Source organism: Bos indicus x Bos taurus, chromosome 11, assembly GCF_003369695.1.
Source record: "Bos indicus x Bos taurus breed Angus x Brahman F1 hybrid chromosome 11, Bos_hybrid_MaternalHap_v2.0, whole genome shotgun sequence".
Classification (NCBI taxonomy): Eukaryota; Metazoa; Chordata; class Mammalia; order Artiodactyla; family Bovidae; genus Bos; species Bos indicus x Bos taurus.
This window is the reverse complement of record NC_040086.1, coordinates 20840375-20868356: the sequence shown is the minus strand read 5'-3', so window position 1 is coordinate 20868356 and position 27982 is coordinate 20840375. Positions and strand designations below refer to the sequence as shown.

The 27982-nt window shown below is 34.8% G+C and overlaps 1 protein-coding gene across 2 annotated transcripts in view; it reads left to right on the top strand.

Annotated features, from left to right (window-relative positions):
- HNRNPLL (heterogeneous nuclear ribonucleoprotein L like) overlaps window positions 1–21919 on the top strand; it is a 38365-nt gene extending 16446 nt beyond the window's left edge. Inside the window, exons 3-13 of one of the 2 annotated variants that reach the window (XM_027555044.1) lie at window positions 155–392; window positions 1803–1888; window positions 3888–3984; window positions 4074–4146; window positions 8405–8476; window positions 13037–13254; window positions 16021–16142; window positions 16620–16821; window positions 17505–17562; window positions 17653–17751; window positions 20237–21919. In XM_027555044.1, the coding sequence (XP_027410845.1) occupies window positions 155–392; window positions 1803–1888; window positions 3888–3984; window positions 4074–4146; window positions 8405–8476; window positions 13037–13254; window positions 16021–16142; window positions 16620–16821; window positions 17505–17562; window positions 17653–17751; window positions 20237–20292 (1321 nt within the window). In that variant the 3' untranslated portion in view covers window positions 20293–21919. The remainder of the gene's footprint in view (window positions 1–154; window positions 393–1802; window positions 1889–3887; window positions 3985–4073; window positions 4147–8404; window positions 8477–13036; window positions 13255–16020; window positions 16143–16619; window positions 16822–17504; window positions 17563–17652; window positions 17752–20236) is intronic. The other variant, XM_027555045.1, reaches the window with a different exon arrangement.
- Window positions 21920–27982: the final 6063 nt, after the last annotated feature.

Here is a 27982-nt window from a genome sequence, read left to right as displayed (position 1 = left end):
GGATAATTTAAGAGTTTACTAACATTGGGTGTAGGTAGTGAAGACTACTAGCCTGTATGATTTGAGACATTTTAAATTAAAGTCTGCTTTTACTTGAGAAAAATGTTAATTAAACTTGCTATATTAAGGTATTCGTTCCCTATCTTCCTTTCAGCTATGTGATGATGATGCCATTTAAACGGCAGGCTCTGGTAGAATTTGAGAACATAGATAGTGCCAAAGAATGTGTGACGTTTGCTGCAGATGAACCTGTGTACATAGCTGGTCAGCAGGCTTTTTTCAACTATTCTACAAGCAAAAGGATCACTCGGCCAGGAAATACTGATGATCCATCAGGAGGCAACAAAGTTCTTCTGCTGTCGATTCAGAATCCTCTTTATCCAATTACAGTGGTATGTATTTTAGTAAGACAGACTAAATTAAAAGTGATTTTGGAATTTGCCTTGGGTGACTAACCTGTAGTTTTCTTCACTGCCATATAAATATTTGAAAATAGTGGGTTTAAAAAAAAAAGAATTATTAAAAGTAACCTTAGTTTTGACTATCACGTTTAATGAACAAAGACATGGTGAGCACTGAAGTTGTAGAAAGGTCAGAAGCACAGTTGTCATAATTAAATAGGTGCATTACTTTTATTTACTACTCTCACTGTTAACTCTCTTTCTGATGATAAAGTATAGACAGACTTGTTGGAAATGATTCAAGAAATCTCTGTCACTCACACGCCAGCACATTCACTAAGAGCATCTACTAGGTAGTGACAGAATCCCGTGGTCTAGTAAGATGTACTTATCATTATAAACTGTTTAGAGATAGCTTGTTAAAAACTTCTTTTCTTCACTCTTTAAAAAAATAATGTTAGAATTTTAAAAGGATTCATGTCCTGAACCAATTGAGTTTTCTACTTTATAATAATAACATGCTGTTTAATAATAAACTAGTGATAAGGACACTTGATTTTTGTAATGAATAAAATGTCATAATAAGAGGAGCTTCATTTAGTATGATTTCTAGTAATAGTATATGATATTTGAACATAAACTTAAAACATTAGGTACTATTTAAATTTAAATAGATATTATGTATCTATTTATTTTTGTGATCTGTATAGACTTATTAATAAACACCATTAATATATTTACAGTATTTGGTGTTTTGGGAAAAAGAATGTAACTAGTACAAGTACTCTGATTTGTTTATTATATCCTTAGTTACCTAATGGTGTTGCTCTGTAATGTAGGTACTCAAAAAATTTGAATGTTGAAGATTTGTTTCTAAGTGGGTATTTAGGGTTCTCTCTTAGATTCATGCATCTTGTTTGGTGAAATTTAACTCTTCATAAGTGATCTTCCCTGGGTCTTTTATCTATAGCCATTGTCCTTGAAAAATAAATACTGAGTTGTACTACTCCTACTCTTTAATAAATATTTTTTATTGTAATTTAAGTGATTATAATATTAAACATTTCAGAGTCACATTTGGGAAAAAATGTAATTGGTTACAGCTTTGGTTTATTAATTGTATTATCAGAGATTCTTTTAGGTACTTAAAAATTTAAGGATTCATTTAGGAGATTATAAGTAATAATGCTTTTCAAATTTTACATTGGAAGTTCTCTAATGTGAGTATATTGTGTAAGTGAAGAAATAGCTTTAGATTTATCAAAGTTTAACAGTTTTTAAAAGTTTAATGCTTAATAGAAATGACATCATGACAGGTTTTTTTTGTTGTTAAACAGAGTTTAGCTTTATTATATTTCTGAATATAAGATGTGATGAAGTCTTGTTTTCTTTCCTTCCTAGGATGTTTTATATACTGTATGTAATCCTGTTGGAAAAGTGCAGCGTATTGTTATATTCAAGAGAAATGGGATACAAGCAATGGTTGAATATCCTTTATTTGTAAATTTTTTATTGATGTGTATGAATGCTGTGTAATATAGATCTTACTTTTTCCTGCTTAATAATTTTGAGAACAAGTAGTGTTTATTATCCCCCACCATCTAATTGTCTTAGGTTTAAAAACAAAACTGCAGTACCCACAGAGAATTTTACTATTTTTGATAACTTCTACTGTAAAGTAATCCAGTGCTTCATCTTACAGTTTGCTTGCTTTTTTAATGGGGGAAAAAAAATAACACTGTTTGATTATATGTATACTTGTACCTTTTTGGAATTTATCTCAAATGGACTTTTTTGAATCTCTTTAAAATAGTTTGGAAGTATCAAAACGTTGGAATCAGTAGAATGTTTCTTTCCTTTTTTAATTGAATCTTTTAAATGATCATGGTTTATGTAAGACCTACTCTTCTATATTAAATTTGTTATACAGTGAGTAAAATAAGCAAGCTGTACATATAGTACAATCCCATTAAAAAATAATTAAAAAAAAAAAACAAAAAACCCTAACCTATGTGTACATGTATATGCATAGAAAAAAGTAGGGATATATAATGGTAATATATATTATATATATTACTCTGGCAAGATATTTTTGCTTTTTTTTATTACCACTTTTGTGGTTTGATTTTTTTTTTTAAAAAGAAACTTAAAGTAAATTTTTAAAGGCCAGTAAAATGAGGATAAAGGTTATAAACTCAACCTTCTCAGAAATACATAAAAATCAAGTATTTCTTTTGTTATTATATTGATTCTTTGTAATATTCTTCCTACTTATTTTTTTGGCCTTCCTGTGTGGCTTGCAGGATCTTAGTTCTTGAACCAGGAATTGAACTTTCGCCCTTGGCAGTAAAAGTGTGGATTCCTAATCACTGGACTGCCTAACAGAAAATTATCTGTTCTTCCTACTTTGAGAGTACAGTATTTCCTATTTCAAGATAGCAAGCTGTAAAAAGAGAGAACGAAGGGTTCTTGGCTCTTGCCCAGTCGGCTCAAACCAGCATGGAGAAGGAAATGGCACCCCACTCCAGTATTCTTGCCTGGATAATCCTGTGGACAGAGGAGCCTAGAGGGCTGCTGTCCATGGGGTCGCAGAGTCGGTCACGACTGAAGCGACTTAGCGTGCATGCATGCATGCATGCATTGGAGAAGGAAGTGGCAACCCACTCCAGTATTCTTGTCTGGAGAATCCTGTAGACAGAGGAGCCTGGAGGGCTGCTGTCCATAGGGTCACACAGACTTAGCAGCAGCAGCAGCAGCAGCAACAGCACGGTCTGATCTGGAAATACGGCCTCTATATGTGCTGTCAGTGTTTCCACCAGTATGCAAAAGATGTTGGCTTCATTAAGTTGACTAAGTGAACTTCCTTGAATGGATCATCCAGCACATCTAACTTCAGTTCAGTTGTTCAGTTGTGTCTGATTCTTTGCGACCCCATGGACTGCAGCATGCAAGGCTTCCCTGTCCATCACCAGTTCCTGGAGCTTGCTCAAACTCAACGTGCATCGAGTCAGTGATGCCATCCAACCAACCATCTCATCCTCTGTTGTCCCCTTCTCCTCCTGCCTTCAGTCTTTCCCAGCATCAGGGTCTTTTCCAATGAGTCAGACATCTAACTTAGGCAGAAATAATACTAGCTCTTTGTATATAAAATAAAAGTTTAAAAGCTTCAAAAATCGAAACAAAAAGATAGCAAGCTGGCCTTTGATAGGGAATGAGACCATGCTCCGTTTTCCCCCTCCCACTCCCCAATTTATAAAGTATTTCTGATGACCTAGAAGGATTAATGTAGATACTTTGGTTGCATTATGTTTTCTTTGGTACCCTTGATCTTAAAAATAAATTCTCATACTAAAAATTGTTAGAAATTTTATTTCATAAAGCATTTTCAGAAGTAAGTTATTTCTGACTTTTTTCAGTCCACTTCTTAGGGAGTGAATAATGATAAATTTTGGACACTTTAAACCAAATTTCCTTAATAGAGCTTATGTTTGAATCAGTCCTATGTGCCCAGAAAGCTAAAGCAGCTCTCAATGGAGCAGATATATATGCTGGATGTTGCACACTAAAAATTGAATATGCAAGGGTAAATATTTTTTTTCCAACACTTTGCCAAAGAAGTTATTTATGCTTTGGATACACAGTTTGAACTCCCTTTCTTTTTAATCTTAACAGCCAACTCGTCTAAATGTTATCAGGAATGACAATGACAGTTGGGACTACACTAAACCATATTTGGGAAGACGAGGTAAGTATTTTATGCATTTTAGATGTACTTGACATCTGCTGTCAAATTTTTACATGCAGTTAGATTCCTTTTTTCTGACATGAGCTAGTTCATTCAAATGAAAACCTTGTTGGTGAAGCTTTTGTTGCAAAAGGCCTTGTAATGCTGGAAAAGAACCTTGAACATTAGTGCCCCCTTCTGGTATGTACTGAGTTAACGTATATTTAGTTCAACAAGGAGCCCACACATACAGGCACGCCCGCAGTTCAAGGACTTGCATTTCTCCAAGCAGCTCTCTCTCTTTGGAGGAGAGGAAACTGATTCAGAATATTCCTTACAAACTTCAAACTTGCACACTGCTTCTCTATGGAAAGGACTTTCCCCCCAAGCTGGACGAGGCATTAAGAAGGATAGAGGACTCCAGCAGGCTGACTCTACACTTCATCATGCACAACATCGGCATCAGCAAAAAGCCCTCTGAAAAACTCAGACTTGCAATTCACCTTGACTGCATACTGCATGCACCATCACCCCAAGTTTTTAAAGGAGGACACTTAACAGTACTTCAGACTTGCATGGGATGAATACCATGATAGACTGTGCCCATTTATTCAAGTTGTATGTATATATTGGTTTGATTTCCCTTAAGGTTTCAGTTGTAGAATTTAAAACTTTTCACTGACGGATACTACATTTTATCTACAATGTTGTAAATCTTAATGCCCATTGCTGTAACTGTTAGCAGCTTAGATTCAAATTGTTAATTGAATCCTTAATAGAGGATATAATCCTTAATAGAGCTATCTACAGGTCTTGGGAATTATAATGCTCAACCAATCCACACAGATATTAAAGATAAAAGAAATAGATACATACTTGCTGCACCTAAGATTACTTTTTTGTTTTTGTTTTCCTCAATTGTGGACATTGAATAACATAATAATGAAAAGATGCATTATATGTAAAAGATTTTCTGTGTGGTTTGATTTTTGTAAAGTGGCTGTTTATAAGTTGTCACTTTTTGTAACAATTTAAGGTTATCATTCATGTTAATTTGTGTAACTAGAAACTTTGACCTTTCAAATGTAGGTGAAAGTACCATGTCTGTTCAAGGTAGAATATATTTAAACTTTATAAATCTGAAAATAGGAGCATTTCATTTGAGATACATTTTCACCTATAACTTATAAATGCTAGATCTCATGAGCATAGATTTGAATGATAAAATTGTTCAACTGACTGTGTGGCAATTCTGGAATATACAAATCAAAATGTGGATCTTGTAAAAACAAGGGGGCTGCAGTATTGGCTACATCTCAACTACAATATCAGTGTTTGAACCATGTGTTGGGAAACCTCACCAAGATGAGTGTATCCGTAAAAGTCAGTAAACTAGGAAAAATTTTTATGGATCCAAAATATCTGGGTTAGTAGGAACTCCATAGTGCATGTACTGTTGCCAAAAAAAAAAAAAAAATGAGACAGTGTGGTGATCCTTTGCATGTTCAAATATTTAGGACTTTTGGGTGATTGACCCCTTTAATTCTTAGTTCTCAGGAAATCATCTTGCCTTATGCATGGGGTTGCAAACAAGTTTGTTTGATAATGCAGCTTAGGCTGGACCCCACATTTTTTACTACTCACAGAAATCTGCTTGGCCTGGGCTTGGTATAGTTGAATACAGTATTGAAAAACAAAGCCTTGGTCCTCAAACAAAAGGACAAGTGGTTGATGAGAAATCTCTCACTTCTGTCAAGTTACAGTTACTGAACATTCAGTTTTGTTTTTTTCTAAACTCATTTGAAGTAGTAAGTTTGGTTATTTTTCTCTTAATATTTCTTAAAATATTTATGGACATCCTTCTTATTTTAATAGTGTTTATTTCTATTCTTTTAAAATAACTGAGTTTTGCAAAAGCCAGCTTAGATTAGATTTTTATACAAGAAATTATAGTCAGGAAAGTTTAGAAATGTAAGATAGAAATTTAAATAGGGAAATATAATTAAAGGAGGTAAAACAGTTAGCTGTTTATACTTTCAAAGGGAAAACATTCTTGTTTTCTGATTCCTTACAGATAGATATTTGTCTGTGCAGCAAATATCATATAGCAGTTTATTTTTGTTTTTGTAGTGACTTCAGCTTCCATTCAAGTTGATATTGAATTGTAATTTTTTCTACCAAAAACAAGAGTGACTTTATAAATACAACCACATTTCAAAAAGTTCTTTTCAGGTCAATTTACATTTTAGTGCAAAGAATTCTTAGCCTAGACTCCAGAGAATCCCTCCAGAAATGTTAAGCAAAACTTGTGTGTGTGTACATCTTTTGGGGGAGAAAAGGTCCACAGCTTCCATCAGATTTCAGACTGAATCCATGAAAGTTTACAAACCACTGTTTATACATTGATAAATTCAGTGTTTGACTCTTCCTCATACTTCTTTATGTGACCTTATGTTAGTGCATTCTTCCAATTATTGAAGAGAAATCATCAAAGAGAAGTAATGACAATGTTTGGCTGAAAGATACCTTAGAGATCATCTATTCTAACTCCTTCATTTTATACATAAAGATTGTTTCTGTGATTATATAGCAAATTAGTGGTTAAGTTGAAATCTTAATTGATTCCCAATTCAGTGCTCTTTCTTTTATAGCACACAGTTAACTGTCAGTAAAACTAAGCCATGAAGACTTTATGACGGTTTTCGTTTAAGATTCTTAGATCAGATAAGCACTTATATTTAGCATTTGGTTGCATTCTTGAGCAGAGGAATGTTAGCAGAGTAGAATAGCAGACTGCATTGATAGAGTGAGACTTAAATGATAATACTGGGAAGAAGGAACTGTGAGTGTTTAAACTGGAGGAGAAATAAATGACTTTGGGAATATGGGGAGGAGCATAATAACTTCTAAGCATTTGAAAGAGTTTTTGGAAAAAGACTTAAGTATTGAGTAAGGCTTGTGAGGCCCTAAATGGAGTAGAATATATTTAGAGGACAAATTTCTATACAATATAGAAATTAATTTTTTCATTATTTAAGACTAACTGAAAATGTAAGGGAAAGTAATGAGTACCTTGTTACTAGAGTTGGGTCAGCAGAGGCTAGGTGGTCCCAGTTGATAGTCTCAGGGATGATATAAAGAGAATTTATACACTGAATAAAAGTTGAACTAGATGACCTCCTAGGTCCTTTTCAATGCTGTGATAACTTGAAATAGGTAATTAAAACAATACTTCTGTAGCGTGAAGTGAAAATTAAAGTATTTCTCATCTCCCATTAACCTCATTTGTTTAGGTGACTAAGGATATGTAGAAAGCCTTTCTCTTTGAATTTTCAAAGAATGACCAGACTCTTAATATTCATTAAAAATAAAAGAAAGAAAATTTTACTGAACACCATAATTTGATCAGCAAACTTTCTCAAAATATTACACAATGATTTTTAAAGTTTACTAACATAGGAAGTACTATTTTAGAAACTTAGAATAATTTTTTTATTGTTACCTTAGATTTGAGGAAATTGGCATGCCTCCCCTAAAGATGTAGTTAACATAAAAATTATCCTTTAGGAGTATTGTAGTACTCTCGTCCAATAATGTAGCCCCCTTGGTTAGCTTTAACTTGGCATATTTAAGCTTTGGGGGTGTTCCTAGTTCTGCCTGGTGTTAAGGTCTATAGACAATGGCCAATCCATGATACACAGTATGGGCCAGTGATGTGAAAATTTCCAGCTCTCAAGTCAGTAGGTGTTTGTAAATATGTGTATATACATACAAAATACTCTGTGTTTACTGATTGTGAAACCATGTAATACAGGTTGTTGTTGGCTTATGCTGAACTTCTTGAAAGAAGCCCACTTTGAAAATGTGTTGCTGTTGAAGCTAATAGTATGCATCAGGTACTGTCTTTCAAAAGTACTGCACTTAAAGCTTGTTTTAAAGACATGTATTGGTAAAAAACTTCTGTACAGTGTCAAGCTTTAGCATTGTGTACCTCACTTTCTGAAAAGTATCCATTCTTTCCTTAAATTCGAAAGTGTGATTGTATTTGGCGTTTGCCAAAAAGATATTTTCAAGTTAAGTGGAATTTGTTAGATAGAATTATTTTCTTAAACTTCTGGTGTTTGTATTTAAATTGGATATGAATGGATGTTTAACATTAACCAGGAATCACATTTCTCATGAATTGTAATGGATGTTTTGAATGGGTGTTTCCCATGTGAGAACTCTGTTAAGTACTTGAGTCAAAATTGTTAAAACCATGTTTCTACTTTTGTGTCAGATAGAGGAAAGGGTCGCCAGAGACAAGCCATTTTGGGAGAACACCCTTCTTCGTTTAGACATGATGGCTATGGTAAGTTTGTCAAGGCAGAAGGAAGGTAGTATAGACAAACTCTTAGAATTTTTGCATTTCTGATGAAGAATGGCACAATTCTTGTCTCTCTTTTTTTTTCTGCTCCCTTGATTTGGTTTATGGGATCAGTCCCTTATTAATATACTCCAAAGGAGTTGTCCAAAGTTCTTTGTTTTCTTAGGCTGTTGTACATCACATAATCTTTGGGATAAATGAGAGCTCTTGTTTGGGATTGAAAGCTTTTTCACTGTTACATTTTGTTTTGTTTTGGTTTTGATTAGTTATGAGCTCCAGACTGTTAGAAGACCAAAAAGAAGTATAGCTCAGTAAGTGTATTTTCTTCCATTCCAGCAGTTTATGAGCAAAGAGGAATGTAGAGTAATAAAAGGCAGAGCGAATGGGGTATTTGTTGAAAAGGAAACAGGATTTTGGTTAGATCTCTTAATTCTTTTAGTTCTACACTTGGCTACACTTGGTACTTCACCTTTGGTTAAATTTGTATTTAGTTCTCTTTTTTTTAAACTTCTTAGTTTTAATGTTTGCTATGTTGATAAATTAAGATTATGAAACCTAGATTGATAATCTTCAAGTTAGGTATCTTCAAAGTTAGGTATCTGGCTGTTGTCTTTATAAGCAGATGTTGAGAATTGTTGATAAAAGTTTAAACTGGTTCCAAGTTCTGTGTTTTTAAGTATTTTTTTAGTTTTTAGCAGTAGTTATTGACCCCACCTATTCTGTGGTTTAAAGTTGAAGTACAATTAGCGTTACTATTAGAAGTGGTAGAAAAATTGCTATGTTGTGTTCTTGGGATTTATTATTGAAAAGCCACCAGTGTTTCCTGTTGTTTGAAATGTTTTTAAATAGTGTACATATTTGATGACCATTCTTTGCTGTGAGTTTTAGCTTAATCCCTAGTATCTTTTTTTGAACTCCAGGAATTAATTACGTGTATGTATGTGTGTCTAATTGTTCAAGTAGTCTGTATTGCAGAAGAGATTTTGAAACAATATGTTATATCAAAACAGTAAGTGTAGTATAAAGTGAAAATCTTACTACAGTCATTATACTGTGTTCCTTGATCATTTTTCTTAGTTTCTTTAACAGTAAATATTAATGTGGTCATACAAGTAGTTCTGATCCTTCAGTAAAGAAACCCTTATTAGGAATTTACTGTGCATTGTATAGTGGAGGGTTTCAAAAGAATGGCTCATCAAAGTTTGTAGTATAGTTGTAGATTATATAAATGTGTCATGGCAGTCAGCTTAAGGCCAAAAATTGGTTAAATATTCTGCCAAAGGGAGTTAGAAAAAAATCTGTGAGCATATAAACAGACAGAGTACTACAGTAATGGTGACACAAACCATTTTCTTAGTGTGGCTTTTCAGGTTTGTCTTCACTTAATAAAATACATGAAAATTACATTAATAAGAATATGTTATATGCCCTAGAAGAACTTTATATTTTCTGAAAGCCTGTTGTGAAATTCTCTGTTGGTTTCCTGCCCTAAGAGTGTGTGTGTATAAAATTTAAGATGTAAGCTTAAAGAGAGATGCAAAACTCTTTGGAATGATTGTTAAATAGGGGTCATTCCGGTTCTGGAGAGTCCTGCTGAAGAAGGATGGTTGTGGTGGGTTTGTGTAGGGGCACCTGCTCTGAGCTATGTTTATTGAAACATTTGTCTCAGAGGAGAGTTCGCTCTATTTTCCTAGGGAAGTAAGCAGGAGAGGGGATAGGAGATAATGACGAATCAAGATTGACTGAAGAGAGAAGTAGCATAAAGAAACTGGGGTAAAAGCAAAGATGGGAGTCAGTGCTCGTGATATTGAGCCTTTTTTACAAATGCTTCAAATCATAACTGTGTTCCTTCAGATCAGCAGTTCAGCAAAGCAGGTTCATTTGCATTTTGGTGTCATATCATAGATGACTTTTCCTTTATAATAGTATGTGAAAAAATAAAGGAAAGGTTTATTTAACAGATGAAACTTGTTCACTAGTGTATTATAGCAGTATAAATCTGTGCTTTAAGAATTCTTTATCTTTATTTGAAAGTCTAGCCATGTGAGATGAACTGATAGAAGCCCTCGTACTTGAAAAGTGGCAAAAAATAATGTACAGATTTTAAAGTGTTGAAGATGGGGAAGGCCTTCAAAGTGTTCAAAATGCCATTTATGTAGCATTTTCCCATATAAATGAATTTTTTAAAAACAGAAGCAGCAATACTTTTTGCATGAGTTATTTAGAAAGCTTTTAAGAGACTTGTTTTTAATCTTCTTGATATAGGTAATGATTTAAATAGTGTATATAGCATAATTTAATCCTGATGGCTCAGTGTCATTACAAACATCAGATAATCTTTTGCACTGAAATTGTTACCTGTGACATTAGATCTAGAGTTTTTGGACCTTGGTCAACTTCAGCAGAGTGGAAGTTTCCATTAGCCATCTAATGTACATTTTCCCACTGTCTGTGAAAAAATTTAGTTATAATAGTGTAGTGTCATTACTGTACAAGCAAATGGTAGTATTAGGGGAAGGGCTGGGTGGAGTATAATATATATGTGCATTTTTGCAGTAGGGGTAAGAATAATTGATATTTAATGCCACTGTATATATAATAGTCTAAATTAGAGGCTGAAATACAGATAATTACTTAACAAGTAACACACCATGAGCTATATTGATTGTTTTGATAAACTAGATTATCGACAATAAGAGCAGTTGAAAACCTTGACCAATTTAAGGCAACACTGATGATGATATATTGATAAAGTATGCCTCCATAACGGAGAAGGCAATGGCACCCACTCCAGTGCTTTTGCCTGGAAAATCCCATGGATGGAGGAACCTGGTAGGCTGCAGTCCATGAGGTCGCTAGAGTCGGACACGACTGAGCGGCTTCACTTTCACTTTTCACTTTCATGCATTGGAGAAGGAAATGGCAACCCACTCCAGTGTTCTTGCCTGGAGAATCTCAGGGACGGGGTAGTCTGGTGGGCTGCCATCTCTGCGGTCGCACAGAGTTGGACACGACTGAAGTGACTTAGCAGTAGCAGCATGCCTCCATAAAATTGTAGGAATTCACAGTATATTTACATGTGCTCAGTGATAGTATTTCTGTGTTGTTATGAATGGCAGCTATATTTAGAATATTGAATATTGAATCCACATAAGCTGTAATAATGTGCTATGATACCAAAATATAGTAGTTCTTAGTAACTCGCTCTACATGACTAGTGTTCCCTAGTCTTACATAAAAGTGAAAGCCAGTAGCATTACATATTCTTTATTTCTTGAAAAATGAGGGAAGGACTTGGGTTTTTGGATTGGTTTCTTGCACAGTAGGAAAATCTTTATATGCACCCCAGAGTATGCTTCTGTAATCACTGACTCAGCCCAGTTGGTAGAGAATCTGCCTGCAGTGCAGGAGACCCAGGTTCAATCCCTGGATGGGGAAGATCCCCTGGAGAAGGAAATGGCTACCCACTCCAATATCTTGCCTGGAAAATCCCATGGACAGGGGTGGGCTGCAGTCCATGGGGTTGCAAAGAGTCGGGCACGACTGAGTGACTAACAGTTGACTTCACTTCAGGAGCACTAAGATGTGTGGGTTTACATTTTTGAGTTATATCTCTCCGTCTTAGTTGCTTGTTCTCAGTTCTTATGCCTCTCTTCTTCCTGCTGTAAATGTGCCCTCTGCCAACTTTTAGTATCAGTTTCTCTGGACTCCTTCATTCCCATCTATTCCATTCACTCTTTGTTTTTCCTGTTGCTTCTAATCTTTTATGGATGGGAAAACTGAGTAAATTGAAGTTACTTAGAGCTAGAGTACTCTAGAGTTAGCTAGTCACTCTAGAGTTAGCTAGTTGATTCTTAGTAAAGATTCTCAGAATGAGAGACATGGTTTTGTGTGTTTCTGTGACAGCAGATTCAGATATTCAAGCATTATCTTCTTTTGGATTTTTGATGTTTCAAAAAATGGAAGTTGCTGAATAATGATTACCTCTGAGTGTGTTTATGGGTGGTTATTAACTAAATCTAGGCTTTTTATTTCCTAAATTATAATCAGGAGAATACAATTCTAGCCTGAAAGTACATTAATAGTAAAATATATTCAAGGGGACAACTTCTTAGTGGAACTAAAGGTGTTATCTGTATATAGATTTCACTGAAGATTTTATTGTATTATTCCATCCTCCAAAAGATGTTGGCAGGTTTTTTTGAGTTTGATGTATGATTTATATATAGTGGCCCAAAGTTTTACACTGATTCCTTTTCGTCCATCCATAGCCTGATCTTTTTCATCCATCCATAGCCTGATTTTTGTTAAAATCACTTTTTAAAAATAAGAACTTAAATCCTGGTGTATGCAGGTGTGTGCAGGTCAGTGTATATTGGATCTGGTGCAAATAAATACAGATTTTTGTTAATTCCCACAGGTTATATTTGAATATTCATACATTTGAGTTTTCCTTGGATATGCATCAACCTAGCTAATAAGAGTTTGTTTTTGTGTATGGTGAAGTGTGTCTGCTAAAGTTTTATTTTGTTTTGTTTTTAATAGGATCCCATGGTCCATTATTACCTTTACCGAGTCGTTACAGAATGGGCTCTCGAGATACACCTGAGCTTGTTGCCTATCCATTACCACAGGCCTCTTCCTCTTACATGCATGGGGGAAATCCCTCTGGTTCAGTTGTAATGGTTAGTGGATTACATCAACTAAAAATGAATTGTTCAAGAGTCTTCAACCTATTCTGCTTATATGGAAATATTGAAAAGGTAAGTTTCATTTTTTTAAGAAATTATTTTTTAAAGGTTCATTTTATATTAACTTCTTTTGCTAGGACATATAATAGGAAAATCTGAAAAGGCTGCCAGATATATGTGTTTTCTCGTATTTAAGAACATGCAGGTTCTTTCAGTAGTGATCCACATAAGTTAAAAATTCATTAGGTAGAAATTTAGAAATTGTTTTCTGTTGGTTAGTGATCAGAGTAGATTGTTGGTACTAAAAATATTTTTCTATTTTTATTGAAGTATAGTTGCTTTACAATGTTGTATTAGTTTCTGCTGAATAGCAGAGTAAATTAGTAATAGAAATAGAAGTCTAAAATGGTAAGTAGTTTAATCAATTACTAGCATATTATAGGCTTTATGCCTATAAAATTACTTTAAATATATTCTGGTATTTAACATATTGAACTGTGGAATTTTGAAAGAGCAATTACTTTCTTGGAGCTTGGTCTACATAAACATGTCTCAGGACTTGGCTGTCTATGAATTTTAGGAGAGTTCTAAATTGATACATCTGCCTCCCAAATGCTAGAGTTCTAGTATATTCTGCAGGGACAACATGCTTTTACCTCACATCAGTATTTAAAACTGACCCACTTTGATAGACTGTGTCCAAAACTTTCTGTCTGGAGGCTTTACACTCAAAAAGTGGTGAAACATTTAAATTTCACATATTTTGAAGATCTTTAAAACTTCATTGAACTTTATTTTCACCAGATAACTCTATGCTTTCCCCAGATCTGTGATGTTTTATTGATACCTCACACTTAGAAAAGTCCCTGTCACAAACTATGTTCTAAACTTTTTTGAAAGAATCATGGAAAATTTAACTGGGGAAATGATTGGTAGTCTTCTTACCACTTGTTGGATACATTTGCTAATTTGAGTTTTAGTACTGTAGTATGTTGTTTTTTCCTGTTGTTTTAAGTGATTTTAGTATTGTTTTCACAGCAATAAAAGAAAGTGCAGTGTGTGAGTCATAAGTGTGTGTGGCGGGGCGGGGGCATGGAATTGCTACTCTTGAGTTCTTAGTTCATTAATTCTAAAGCCTCCTTGATCTGAGACAGCAACTTGGAACATCTCTGAAAAAAAGTTTCCACTACCTATTTGACCATGTGAAAGAGAAAAAGAAAAAAGAAAGTCCGTATTTGGTTTAGGGGATAACATAAGGAATATTTCTCCTTGTATAACTAGCCAAGAATACATGGAACAGATTCAGCAGCATTGAGAAAAGTAGTTCAGAGTTTTTCATATACACATTTATCTTACACATCATCTGTTAAGGTCCAGAAACTGCATAATTTATAACTGATATGCTTTAATGTATATGTTAACCTTCTTTACATAGTGTTACTTTTCTGTTTGTGCTTTTCACATTTGTAGACAACTGGAATCAGGCAATTCAATCAACATTTTTAGAGCATTGTTTTTTGTGTCGTGAACTGTTGTCTCATTTAGAAATCCAAATCACTTTCTAATAAAAACAAAATTTTTGTATGTTATTTGAACAATTCTGGTCTCCACATCTCAAAAAATAAAAAATTTTAAATGATACATTTTAAGTCATCATAGTCCTTTAAAGATCTATTTATGGTCAGTTTCTTTTTTTTTTTTGAGATTTATCAGTTGGACTACATACTTCACATACATATTTCGTCACTATTACATTTGTAAAAATGTTATTGGATTAAATCAAGGGAGAGAAATTTTGCCCGCAGGAAGGCAATTGATTTCAAATAAAACTGAAAAGTCCCACTACAACGGAGTTTTGTTCAAGTACAGGTGTAGTATAAAAATACTAGGATAGCCTATTAAAATTGATAATTGCAGTGATAGATATAAATGCTACATTACAATTTGTTATGTAAGTACTCTCACTGTTCCTTGAGGTTAACAGGTTAGAACTGTGTTTAATACGTTATTAACATTAGTAATACTTAATAGATATTTAGGGACTTTCCAAGGCATAGGCACTATGCTGAAAGATAGTCATACTGTATCCCGTCTAACCCTTATAGCATTATATACTAAAACTGGAATAATTTAAGAGGACAAATATGGCTTCTCTCAATGATGTCATGAAAACGTGTATTTCCTATTTTTTAAACTGCTCCTACCTTGCCCGAGCCTTCCCACTGGAAATGCTATCTCAAGGTCATTTTGTATTATTTCTCATATAGTATCTTGTTTGTTGCTTGTTTGTTACTAAGGCAATAAACAGCACGCTGAATAGTTGGTAATTATTATTTACTTCAACATTTCTGACCTTCCTACTTGAACATAATCTTTAAGAAGAACATGTCTTTAAAAAAAAGACCATGTCTGTTATGTTTGCCATTAAATCCCCAGTACATAGTACAGTGCATAATTATTAAAGTATATTAGGTACTTAATAAATATTTATTGGATTAATAAATATTGATGAGTTCTGCCAAATGTTATCATTATCTCCATTTTAGAAGGAAATCTGTGGCTCAGAGAAGTGAATTGCCCTACATCACACGGTTAATAAATAACAGAGTCAGGGTAAGCTTGTGCTCTTCTTTAGGGTGTTATACAATAGAAGACAACAGTCTTCTGTTTTAAACTATTGCATTTTGATAAGAGTTAAGAGTGTCTAATAGAAGAGCAGAATAAAGTTAAGATTCCAGGTATTCTTTACTTGACATCAACCACTTACAATGTCTTTAGAAATTCTGTTACTGTTAAAGGGAATTAAATGTTCACCTTTTGGGAATTTTGTACTTACAGGTAAAATTTATGAAGACCATTCCTGGTACAGCACTGGTAGAAATGGGCGATGAGTATGCTGTAGAAAGAGCTGTCACACATCTTAACAATGTCAAATTGTTTGGAAAAAGACTTAATGTTTGGTAATTATTTATCTTAAGTGGTAAATTTAAAAAACATTTATCCTTTTTATTGGAGACATTAATTTCCATTTCAGAATATTTTAATGTAACTGAGGGCACATTTGAAACCAGCAGCTATAATGGTGTCATTTTAAACACTTCAGATCATATAATTTATATTGTGTATATTACTTATACACAGTTTTATAATCAAAGCAAAATGTTAAAATGAGCAATTTTTTATTTGTTTTCTAGTATGAAATATTCAGTAGGTTTTTCTAAGTGTAAGAGCAATTGATTATAACTCAAACTAAATATAAATATTAAATAAATGTTTAAAATAGTGAATAGTAAATATTTAAATTGTATTTAAATAGCTGCATATGCCTTTTTTATTAGGATCAATGCAGGCATATATGTTAACAGTTTGAGACTGCCAACTTGCTGCTTTTATCTAACAAAGGTATGTTCTATACCTCTTTGATTTCTAATTTTTAGTGTGTCTAAACAACATTCAGTTGTTCCAAGTCAAATATTTGAGCTGGAGGATGGTACAAGTAGCTACAAGGATTTTGCAATGAGCAAAAATAATCGTTTTACAAGTGCTGGCCAAGCATCCAAGAATATCATCCAACCACCCTCCTGTGTGCTGCACTACTATAATGTTCCATTGTGTGTCACGGAAGAGACCTTCACAAAGGTAGGCACTGAAATGTACATTGTGTAAAATGTTCCTGTTTCTTATTTTAAAATATGTGATGTTTTAACATCATTTTAAAGTCTCTCACTGTTCATCTTCTGCTTTTGATATTATTGGTTTTTTTTTTTTTTTTTGCTTATTTGGTACTTAATACAGTTCATTCTTTGACCATTATACTTTTCTGGCCTCCATCCTTCATTGGTCTTCTGTTGTTTTGTGGCTCAGTATTTTTGAGAATTGGAATTAGAATGAGGTATGCTTAGTCCTGCATTTATAAAGTTCTTTTACCATGTCCTTAAATCTCACCCATAACAGAACTGTATGTATCCCTGCATTTTCCCCTAACTGCAGAAATGCTTCAGAAAAGAATTGATTTTTCCAGAACACCACTACCCACCTTAGGTACTCAATTAAACCTTGGTCAGCTGTGAGAATATATGTTTCAGTTATAAGTCTTGGCTTTATTGTATAGCACTAAAATTATGTACGTAGTTTATAGGATATCACCATTTTTATTGATTTTCTCATGTAGCTTATTAATCTAAAAACATTTGGTTTAATTCATTCATGCCATACTCAAAACTTTAAATGCTACCGTAAAGTTTACTTTCTCGGGGAGGGGGCAAAAAAGGTAGGAATATTATTTGGGCCTTTTTTAATGGAGTTTTACATTTCTTTGACAGTTGTGTAATGACCATGAAGTTCTTACATTCATCAAATATAAAGTGTTTGATGCAAAACGTAAGTGCACATTCCCTCTTTTTAAGTTTCCTGGTTAATTTGATGATAAGCAAATAACAAGTGGATTTGTGTTTCTTTGTTTTGTTTTAGCTTCTGCCAAAACACTTTCTGGGCTTTTAGAATGGGAATGCAAAACTGATGCAGTAGAAGCCCTCACAGCACTAAATCACTATCAGATAAGAGTTCCAAGTAAGTAAAATTGTGTCATAGTTATTCAGTGGGAGTTACTGTCCGAACATTGATGATCATTTAAAGATAGCATTTCTTATTTTTTTAATATAGTATAATATAGAAGTTCAAATTTTAAAAAGGCATATAAATTCCACAACCCCTCATAATTCTTATATTAGTGACTTTTTGCTATGTAACAGATTATCACAACATTTAGCAGCTTAAAACAGCAAATCTTTATTTATCTTACTGTTTCTGAAGATCAATAGCTGTGTGGGTCTGGCTCTGGTCTCGTAACGCTGCAATCATTTTAAGTCTTATGACTGGGGACTGGATAATCCAGTTGCATGCTCGCTTGTGTGTTTCTTTGTAGGGACAGTCAAACCACGTTGGCCATTTCATGGTAGCTCTTTTGCCTTTTTTAAAGGAGCGAAAGAGAGATGAAAGCAAAAGACCAACAAAACAGAAGGCACAGTGCCTTTCGTAACCTATTACTGGAAGTTACATGATATCACTTATGCTGTAATCTGGTGGTCACACCGACCAACTGTGATACAGTGTAGGCGGAGGCTATATAGGGCTGTGAATGCAAGGAGGTACAGAGCGTTGGGGCCCGCTTGGAGACTGACTTGCATAAATCCTGTTGATCTTTTTAGAAGAAAGCAATAAATATATACGGTTAAAAAACTCAAATGGTACATACTGGTACAAAATGAAAGTTAAAGCTTTCTATAACTCCTAATCTTTCTGTCTTTTCCTTTTATTCCTCCTCCCCAGTATATATATCTACCTTTTTAAAACTTACACAAAATGGGTCTTCTATACATACTATTATGTGCCTTGCTATTTTCACTTAATATGTCTTGGAACTGTTCCTGTATCAGCACGTGTAAAACTACCTCCCCCCCCTTTATTTTCACCACAGAGTAGCTGTTTTTAGTAGTGATGTACCACAGTTTACTTGATTTACCCATTTCCCCTGTGATGAATACTGTTTGTTTCTAATTGTTTTTCTCTGTTACTATAATAAACATCCTAATAGTTGCATGTTTTATATTTGTAGGGCATTTTCCTCATAGAGAGCATAAAGGTTTATATTTTGGTAAATGTTGCTAGATTGTCCGTGGAAAAGGTTACACGAGTTTACTACCTGTGGTGTATGAAAATGCCTGCTGCCCAACACTCTTACCAATGCTGAGTGTTGTCAGACTTTGGATTTTTACCAAAATGATAGATGAAAAATGGTATCCCACATTATTTTAATTTGTATCAAATGAAGTGTCGCTCTCTTTATGATGGTAAATGGCCTCTTTTTTATAGTGCAAAGAATATACAAGTATTTAACTTTTGAAGCTTTATGCTGTATAATTTACTTAGCTCCTCGCTCTATAGGGTGTTAAAACGTTATCTTTCTAAATAAATAATAGAATAATTAATACCAGTTTTATTAGGAGTGATGATGAATGGTAGTGGGGGGAAGAAAATTACACACTGAAGTATTTATGGATGGAGTAACATATCTAGGATTTGCTTTAAAATATTCCAGCACCCCAAAAGCGTATGGAGAGTAGGTAGATGAAGTAAGCCTGCCACATGTTGACAGTTAATGAAACTTTGTGGTTGTTCATTATACTGAGCCATATATTTTTTCATGATTGAAAATTTTCTCAGTAAAAAATTAATAAGTAGGAATACCTCCTCTCATTTTACCTTAGTCACAAAAATAAATAGTGAGTCAGGCTAAATTTTTAATGAAAGATTTTAAAAGACTTTATATGCATATTTGAGATATAATAAAAATATGGTATATTAATAGTAAACTCCTTGAAGACAGGTACAGTTCTGTTTTTTTTTTTAATCTTCTGCAGTGTCTTGCTAATACTTGCTGATGTATGTACTTTTATAGGAATTTTATATTTCTTTGCATAATCAGTTGACGAAGAACTATCTCTGCTTGTTCTGAAAAGTTAAAGAAGTATTTTTGTGTATTATACCACCCCTTCTTTTCTTTAGCAGTTTAAAAATTTATATGCCTTGTTGATCAGATTTAATACTTAACTCCCTTAGAACTTTTTCAGCTCATTTCTTTTACATTCCAATCTTATTCCATTTCTCAAACTATATTTGAATTAACTTTTTTAGAATGATTACCATTGGTGATATTTTCTGCAAAGTGAGTTTTGCAAATGGACTTAGATAAGCCTAATCCTGATACTGTTTATCTATAATGATTAATTCACTAAAAAAAACAAAAACCATTTATGAGTGCATCCTGTGTGTCAAATGATGTTTAGAACTCCAGGAATGTAAAATGGACAATATTCCAGCCTTCATTTAGCTCACCTGCTAGTAGGTATGAATGAAAGTAATCTTCTCCTTACCTTACATAGAAATTTTCCTTCTTCAAATACTATAAAAAAATGAAATAATTTACTCTGCTAATTCAATTTTATCATGAAAGTTTGATGAAGGAAACTGTTAACTGTGTTTTTTAATTTTACAGATGGTTCCAATCCCTATACATTGAAGCTTTGCTTTTCTACATCATCCCATTTATAAGAAGAGACAAGCATGTTAGAATTTATGATTTACCTTTATTACAATTTTAAAGCTACACTTCATTTAAAAAAGAAACTAAAATGGTTAATCTAATGTTGCCTTGCTTTGATTTAAGATTCTGTTCTGTAATAAATATTTTGCCTTGAGTAAATTTGTTGTAAACTTAAATATTGCTTTCATTTTAACATAGAATATCATAATGTAGACTATCTACAGCTTTCTTGTAGATTATACAAATATATGATTTCTAATCTTATTTTTCTTCCACGGTGAAAATATATTTGCATTCTTATGCTAATTATCTGCAAGTATTTTTCCATTGTGTATGAGATTAATGCAGGTGAAAGTACTGCATTTTAATATTATAGAATTCCTATTAGATGTTTAAGTATGTTGCAGTTATTCATATTAAACATGTATTTATTAAGTATTTTAATCAAGTTTGAGAATAACATTGCATATGTTAAATTTTAAGTACTACAGATTTAGCTGATTTTATATTTCTGAAAAGCTAACAGACATGGATACACTTGTACAGTATGCACTCAAACTTATTTAAATTGGTGTATTTTTTTCCTTAAGTCATTGTCCATTTGTATTGACATGCCTCTGTTTCTAGTTCCCGTTTGGCAGTTTTATAAAGTTACAGCAATGAGTTAACGTGTTCATCTTCATTTGTTGCATGTGACTTGATCCTGAAAACACATCTGGTATTTGGCATTGAAATTTTAATAGAAGGTATAATTAACTGTTCCTCTTCTAGATAATCTGAGATCCATGGATGGGCTTTAGGGAGTCTGTGAACTCCCTAAATTTGTATGTAGAATTTTGGGTACTTGCATTTTTATTTTTTACTCTGAAATCCATCAGTAATATATGTATTTTTCTACATGGTACAAGGTATAAGGATCTAATTTTATTTTTATTCCAAACAAATAGCTATTTGTTTCAACGCCATTTATTAAACATTCTTTCTCCCACTGGATCTGGTTTTTTTTTTTTTAAGGAACAAAACGTATCTTATACATAGGCAAGTAAAATGTAAGGACTAAGCATGGTATTGAGAGACTATACTATAACACATCTGTTACCAGGTTCATAGTTTTTTAATAATAGAAAACTGATGCGGGCATTTTATTTTCATCTTTAGTAGAAGGGAGAATATGTTTTATCTATCTTGGGTAACTATGAAATCTATAGTTGGCAATAGCCAATCTCTTGATTCTGAGAGTTTTAAACAAACTTGTATATAGAAGTTCCATTTAGATCTTTTGAAAAAGCTTTATTTTGAATTTTAACAAAAAAGCAGTTTGCCTTAATCCTTTTAGGAATGATGCAGGGGTTTAAAAAAGTTTTAAGAGCTGTTGAATAGAAAGTTTTGATGGAATTAAGCATACATTAACAGTTCTCATTGCATTTTGACAGCAGTGGACTAATGTCCCTTTAGCCTTCTAGGTCTAGAAATTTTAAATTCAATCTAGAAGCATTTTAGACCCTTATGGAACCCAGTAAATTATGTTGAAGGTAACCTGTGAATGAACTTCTGTAAATGTATGGTACTGTGCTGTATACATAAGTTTACCTGACTTTACAATAAATGAAGCTTTTTTTTTCCCTCTTCTATAAATACTTTTCTACATTTGTTGTAAAATTGAGATGTCTTAATTTTAAAAGGTAACTTGTGAGTTTGTGTAATAGTTGTCTCCTTCCCTTGCCCTCTGAAAATTAAGATGGATGTCAGTGTTACAGATTATTTTGTGCCTAAGATTTTAGGAGACAAACCTGTGGATGGTTGACAGGGCTTATTTAATTTATATGTGCTTTAAGTAGTATTGACTTTACATATGAATTCTTTGTAATGCTTTCTCCCCACCAAAGTAACAAGTAGATTCTTCAGATGTAATTGGGGTGGTAGGCGGGACCTTGCTGATTTGTGCACTGGTATGTCGGTCCTCTTCTGTTGCTGTCAGTAATGTTTCTGACAGTTTACTTGGGTTTCACCACTGTGTACGCTTTGGTGACACACCCTCTTTCCTTAGCCTTAACAACAGTCTTGCCTTCGTGATCTTTCAGCTTTTAGGAGAACATGAAGGAGCAGGTTCTACAGCTGCCCTTTTAAGAAATAGTAGCTTGGGGACTTCCCTGGTAGTCCAGTGGCTAAGACTCAATGCTCCCAATGCCTGGGTTCAGTCCCTGGTCAGGATACTAGATCCCACATGCCGCAAGTAAGACCTGACACAGCCAAATAAATAAATATTTTAAAAAAAGAAATGGTAGCTTTGAGTTTATTTTTTTAATACTGAAATTCCATTCCATAGCCAAATCCCATGAAACATTTGATAATAAATCCGTAGAAGTGAGTTACAAAATATTAGCTGCCTTTTAAAATCCCTACCTTCCTGCTGAGGGATTACCCTATCAAATAAAAATTATTTGCAGTTGTAGCTGGCATGAGACTTAGCAGCATCTTAGTGAGTTGATTATCTAAACAGTATGTTTTCTAGGAGTGAACTGAGAGATGAGGGTAAGAATGACTAAATGGGGTCAATAATTATATTTAATGTTTTTACATTGTTCTCTGCAAGGATAGGTTGCTGGGTAACTGCTTCTTAGTAGTTATCAGTGATATTCTCTTTCTAGAAGAAAATTTTTAGTGTAGAACATTGTTCCATAGTAATCTAAAGCATAGATTTGCTTCATTTAAAAAGTTCAGTTGAACTAAAGTCACCCTAATTTAAACAGCATAAGGAAACTGCTGTGAGCATAGGCTGCTTTGATTATACAGTATTAGCTGTATTAGCCCAAACTATTAATTGCTCTGGTAAATGGTTAAAATAGGGGTTACCAGAGACTGGGAATGGGGAGAACAGAGATTAACTGCTAATGGGTATAGGATTTCCTTTGAGATAATGAAAATGTTCTGGAACTAGATAGTGGTACTAGTTAACTACATTGTAAATGTACCAAGTGCCACAGAATTGTACATTTTAAAATTGTTAAAATGGTAGTTTTAAGTTATGTGTATTTTACTACAGTGAAAAAAAGTCTGGCCCAGCAGTCCTTCAGTTTAAACAAGGGCCGATGCAGTACTTCACTTTAATGTAGCTAGTTAGGTATGTTGAGAAAAGGGTTTGGGGATAATGTGGGTTAGTTTCACCCCACCAGCAGATGTAATTCCAGATCTGGCTTATGGTTTTATCGCTGTGGTGGCTGTCAGCTTCTTTGTCCAGTCACCCTGGGCTGTGGGTCAGGGTGGGTCACGGGCCAGAGAAGAGACGGATCTTGAGCACCATGAGCAGTTAGGGAAGGATTTGAGATGGGGAGAGGATGATTCCATGAACAGAAACTAGAATTTCTCTTGTGTTCCTAAACCAAAATGATGCACTGGCTGCACAGTTCAGGTTCTGCTGGGACTCTACTATGGTTTGAGCTGCGCTGACTTAATGAGTCTCAGCCTTCAGGAAGACATATTAGTGAATGTAGTCAAGTTTCCTTGAAGGTTAAGAGGTGATTTTACTCAATTGACTCAGTTTTATGTAGATTTTCACCTGTATACTAACTATAGCTGTTTCAAAGTCTTGAAGAGGAATTCAGTGAGATTGAAATTTATAGAAAATAATACATAGAAACAAAAACATATATATAGTATATAAATTCTTCAGAGGGCCTTTTATTTGTTACCAAATCAAATTTGGATCCACTCACACGCCCAGTAAAACCAATCTACTGACACTGGTCTGTGGTGAAGGAAGGTACATTGTTTATTCCAGGGCACAAAGCAAAGAGTCCAGGCAGCTAATGCTCAAAAAGCCCAAACTCCCTAATGACTTTCAGGGAAAGATTTTAAAAGACAGGAAGAGGGTTGCAGGGTATATGTTCAGTTTATGGGCATTCTTCTGATTGGTTGCTGGTGAGGTAATCAGGAGTCAGCATCATCAACCTTGTGGTTCCAGCCCACATGGGGATTACATGCTTGTGGATAGCCTATAGTTTTTCCACCTAGTGAGGGTTTCATTATCTGCAGAACAGTTCAAAGGATATGGCTCAATAGCTCTTGAGGGGAAACTAAAGGTCCTTGACATCGTTTAATGGCTGAGCTATCATTATTTTTCTTGCTTGACCGTTTTCCTTTGTTTCTGTGTTTTCTCACTTCTCTGATTAAATTTATTGTTTGAAACTTGGGGAAGGCCTAGGAGGCTCAAGTTATTCTGCAAATAAGAGGCATTCAGAAGACAGGCAGGGGGGTCTGTCCCAGAAAGGTCTAGTTTGTTGTTTAGTTGCTAAGTCGTATACAACTCTCTGTGACCCCATGGGCAGTAGCCCTCCAGGCTTCTCTGTTCATGGAATTCTTCAGGCAAGAATACTGGAGTAGGATGCCATTTCCTTCTCCAGAGGGTCTTCCCAACCCAGGGATTGAACCCATTGCAGGCAGATTGTTTACTACTGAAGCCACCAAAGAATCCCTGCTGGGTTACAAGATGAGAATGCAAATACATTTTGTTTTAGGCACTTGTGTGATACAATTATAAAACCTGAACTATTTCTGCCTAATACAGTATAGTAGGACCAATGCCAATGTCAATGACCTCAATCATGGTAGAGCTTTTCTTGCTAGACTGTTATAAGAATAAGTAATATCTATAGTACTGTTGCCAACACAAAATCAGACTTGTCCTACAAAAGCCTCTCATATGATTGTTTATTTAATGCTATGATATCTCTCAGTAAACTGCTTATATTTGTGCTGAAATTACCACTTGACCAGAAAGACTAAAATAGTTCTGTCGCCTGTTGTACTTATTCCTGCTGTGTAATAACCCTTTGCTTCCCACAGTTTCTGTTCAAAACATTTTAGTCTCAGAATCAGTAAAACTTGTTATTTTCCTTAGTTTGTGTTTCTGAGGAAGGCAGAACTGCTCTGGGGTGTTGTTTCCATTATGTGTGAATGAAGGACCACATGGTTTATAAATTCTAGAAAATGTACAGAGATAGCATTTTGGCGCCCCAGCCTCAACATACTTGCCATCAGGTGTGACACATTAGAGGATTGATCTGTAACCTGGAACTGTGGTCATGGGCCATGATGCTCTTCCAGTGAGAAGCAGGTGAGCATGTGATTGTGATAAAGGAAAGGGCAGAGACTGAGGTAGGAGAGACCTGATTGCACATTGATACAATGTAGAGTTTAGGCTAGATGACATGATTTGCTAAAGAATACTATTTTAGGACTTCCCTGGTGGTGCAGTGGATAGGAATCCACCTGCCAGCACAGGGGACACAGGTTCAATCCCTGGTCCGGGAAGATTTCACATGCCGTGGAGCAACTAAGCCTGTGTGCCCCAACTACTGAGCTCACATACCTAGAGCCTGTGCTCCACAAGAGAAGCCTCTGCAGTGAGAAGCCTGCACACTGCCACGAAGAGTAGCCACTGCTCGCCACAAGTAGAGAAAGCCTGCGTGCATCAACAGAGACACAGCACAGCCAAGAATAAAAACAAAAAGACATTAAAAAAATAGTTTTATTTAATTGTGGTATTTTTTCTGTTTCTTGTTTGACCCAGCAGTTACCACTTTTGGAAAGGGGCTGTTGTAATCAGTAAGGGGATAACATCAATTATACTTCAGTTTTGAAAAAATGAAAGATAACAAACAAAAGACCTGTACTAGCCTTAGAGCTGCTTCTCCCACTGCACAGGCAGAGAAACTAATAACCCTGGTGATTGCTTAGTATAGTCTTCAACCTACTTGACCTGGGAACCTCACCGGAGTACATAGGATGCTGTGTAGCCCATCCAGTAGCTCATGTCCCTAATGAGTTGTGTGACCATGAGCAGGTCATTTTAAGGAACTTAAGATTCCTTTTGTGTAAAATGAGAACAATCATCTGACCTACTTAGCAAATAAAATACATATGTACTTTCGGAGATGCTCATAAATCTTCAGGAAAGGTGGGGCACTTGCATTTGAGAAGGCCTCTGCATTGTCATGGCATTGACTCTTGGGAAGGATACATAGGCCACCACAACTCAAATCATTGCTGTTTCAAATCCATATTTAGCTGCTTCTTGGAGAATCTTTCAGCAATACCAATGAATTTTATACAGATAAAAAGTTTTATAGCTCAGGTAAAAGAAGATCCAGCAAGTTGGTGATTCAAATTATTTCAACCTGTCTGGACAGTTTTTTAAAGACTTGGCTCGCTATACATTGATAAAAGCCCTCCCAAGTTCTAGAAGCAGGCAAAGTTAAATTTAACTATTAGTTTAAAAGAAGTATATGATAGAACTTTACTTTTAATACTGGATATATATAAATTATGTATATTCGTATACCTATCATAATAAATGCAGATCTCATAGGCAACCAGGATGTGGTACATATAGACCTTTTTTAGTGAAGAGAGTTTGGAAGCTGTAATATGGATTTTAATACTATATCTGGTTTATTTATACCTGATGCAAAAAGCTAACTCATTGGAAAAGACCCTGATGCTAGCAAAGATTGAGGATAGGAGGAGATGGGGACGACAGAGGATGAGGTGGTTGGATGGCATCACTGACTCAATGAACATGAGTTTGAGCAAGCTCTGGAAGATGGTGAAGGACAGGGAAACCTGGCGTGCTGCAGCCCCTGAGGTTGCCAAGAGTCAGACATGACAGTGAGGTTGCAAAGAGTCAGACATGACAGTGACTGAATAACAAATATTCTCTTGGTCAAGACCCCTCATCATTCTCCTGGGAAATGGCAAACGGTGGGAAAACAATTTAGTTCCTAATGACTATGTTTTCAAGAAACTCACTGGTATGAAGACTGCCTGCCTATTTGTGACTTCATGAAAGTATAGAGATTGATACATTTCTACTCTGTTAAGTACTTTTATAGGACTTTGAAAGATGCCAACTAGATTATAGAAAACAGTGCCTTGCAATCTTAGTTCTGTCTGGATTTGATAGCATTTTTTTTTTTTTTTTTTTTGCAGATGGACTATTTCTAGGTTGAAGAGTTCCCTTTCTTTTTTTTTTTTTTTTTTAGTTTATTCTAATGAAGTAGTTCTTCTTTCACCAAAGTCCCCAGATTTCTTCCATCCTTTAGCTGTCCTTTTTCTTGGACATTTCACATTCTGAGATGTGGTTAGCAGAGCTGTATGCCAGTTGTGTAACTACTCCAGTTCATAGAAAGCTCTTTTCCATTTTGGTTTCCACACCTTTAGAAGGAAAAGTGCTGAGGGGGTAGGAGTGGAGGATTGGAGTCAGACATCTTAGGTTCATGGCCTCACTCTGTCCTTCATTAGCTATAGAAGCCTGAGTAGGTCCTATAACGAAGGCCTGAGGAACTTTACTGGTGGTCCAGGGGTTAAGACTCTGCACTTCCATTTCAGGGGGTGTGGGTTGTATCCTGGTTGGGAAACTAAGGTCCCACGAGTCACACAGTGTGGCCAAAAATATATATTTTTTAATGGCTTGGGCCTTGTTTATTAATCTATAAAATGGAGCCATTAACATCTCTTCTATGCTAAGTCACTTTAGTCGTTTCCGACTCTGTGCGACCCCATAGACGGCAGCCCACCAGGCTCCACCGTCCCTGGGATTCTCCAGGCAAGAACACTGGAGTGGGCTGCCATTTCCTTCTCCAATGTATGAAAGTGAAAAGTGAAAGTGAAGTCGCTCAGTCGTGTTCGACTCTTAGCGAC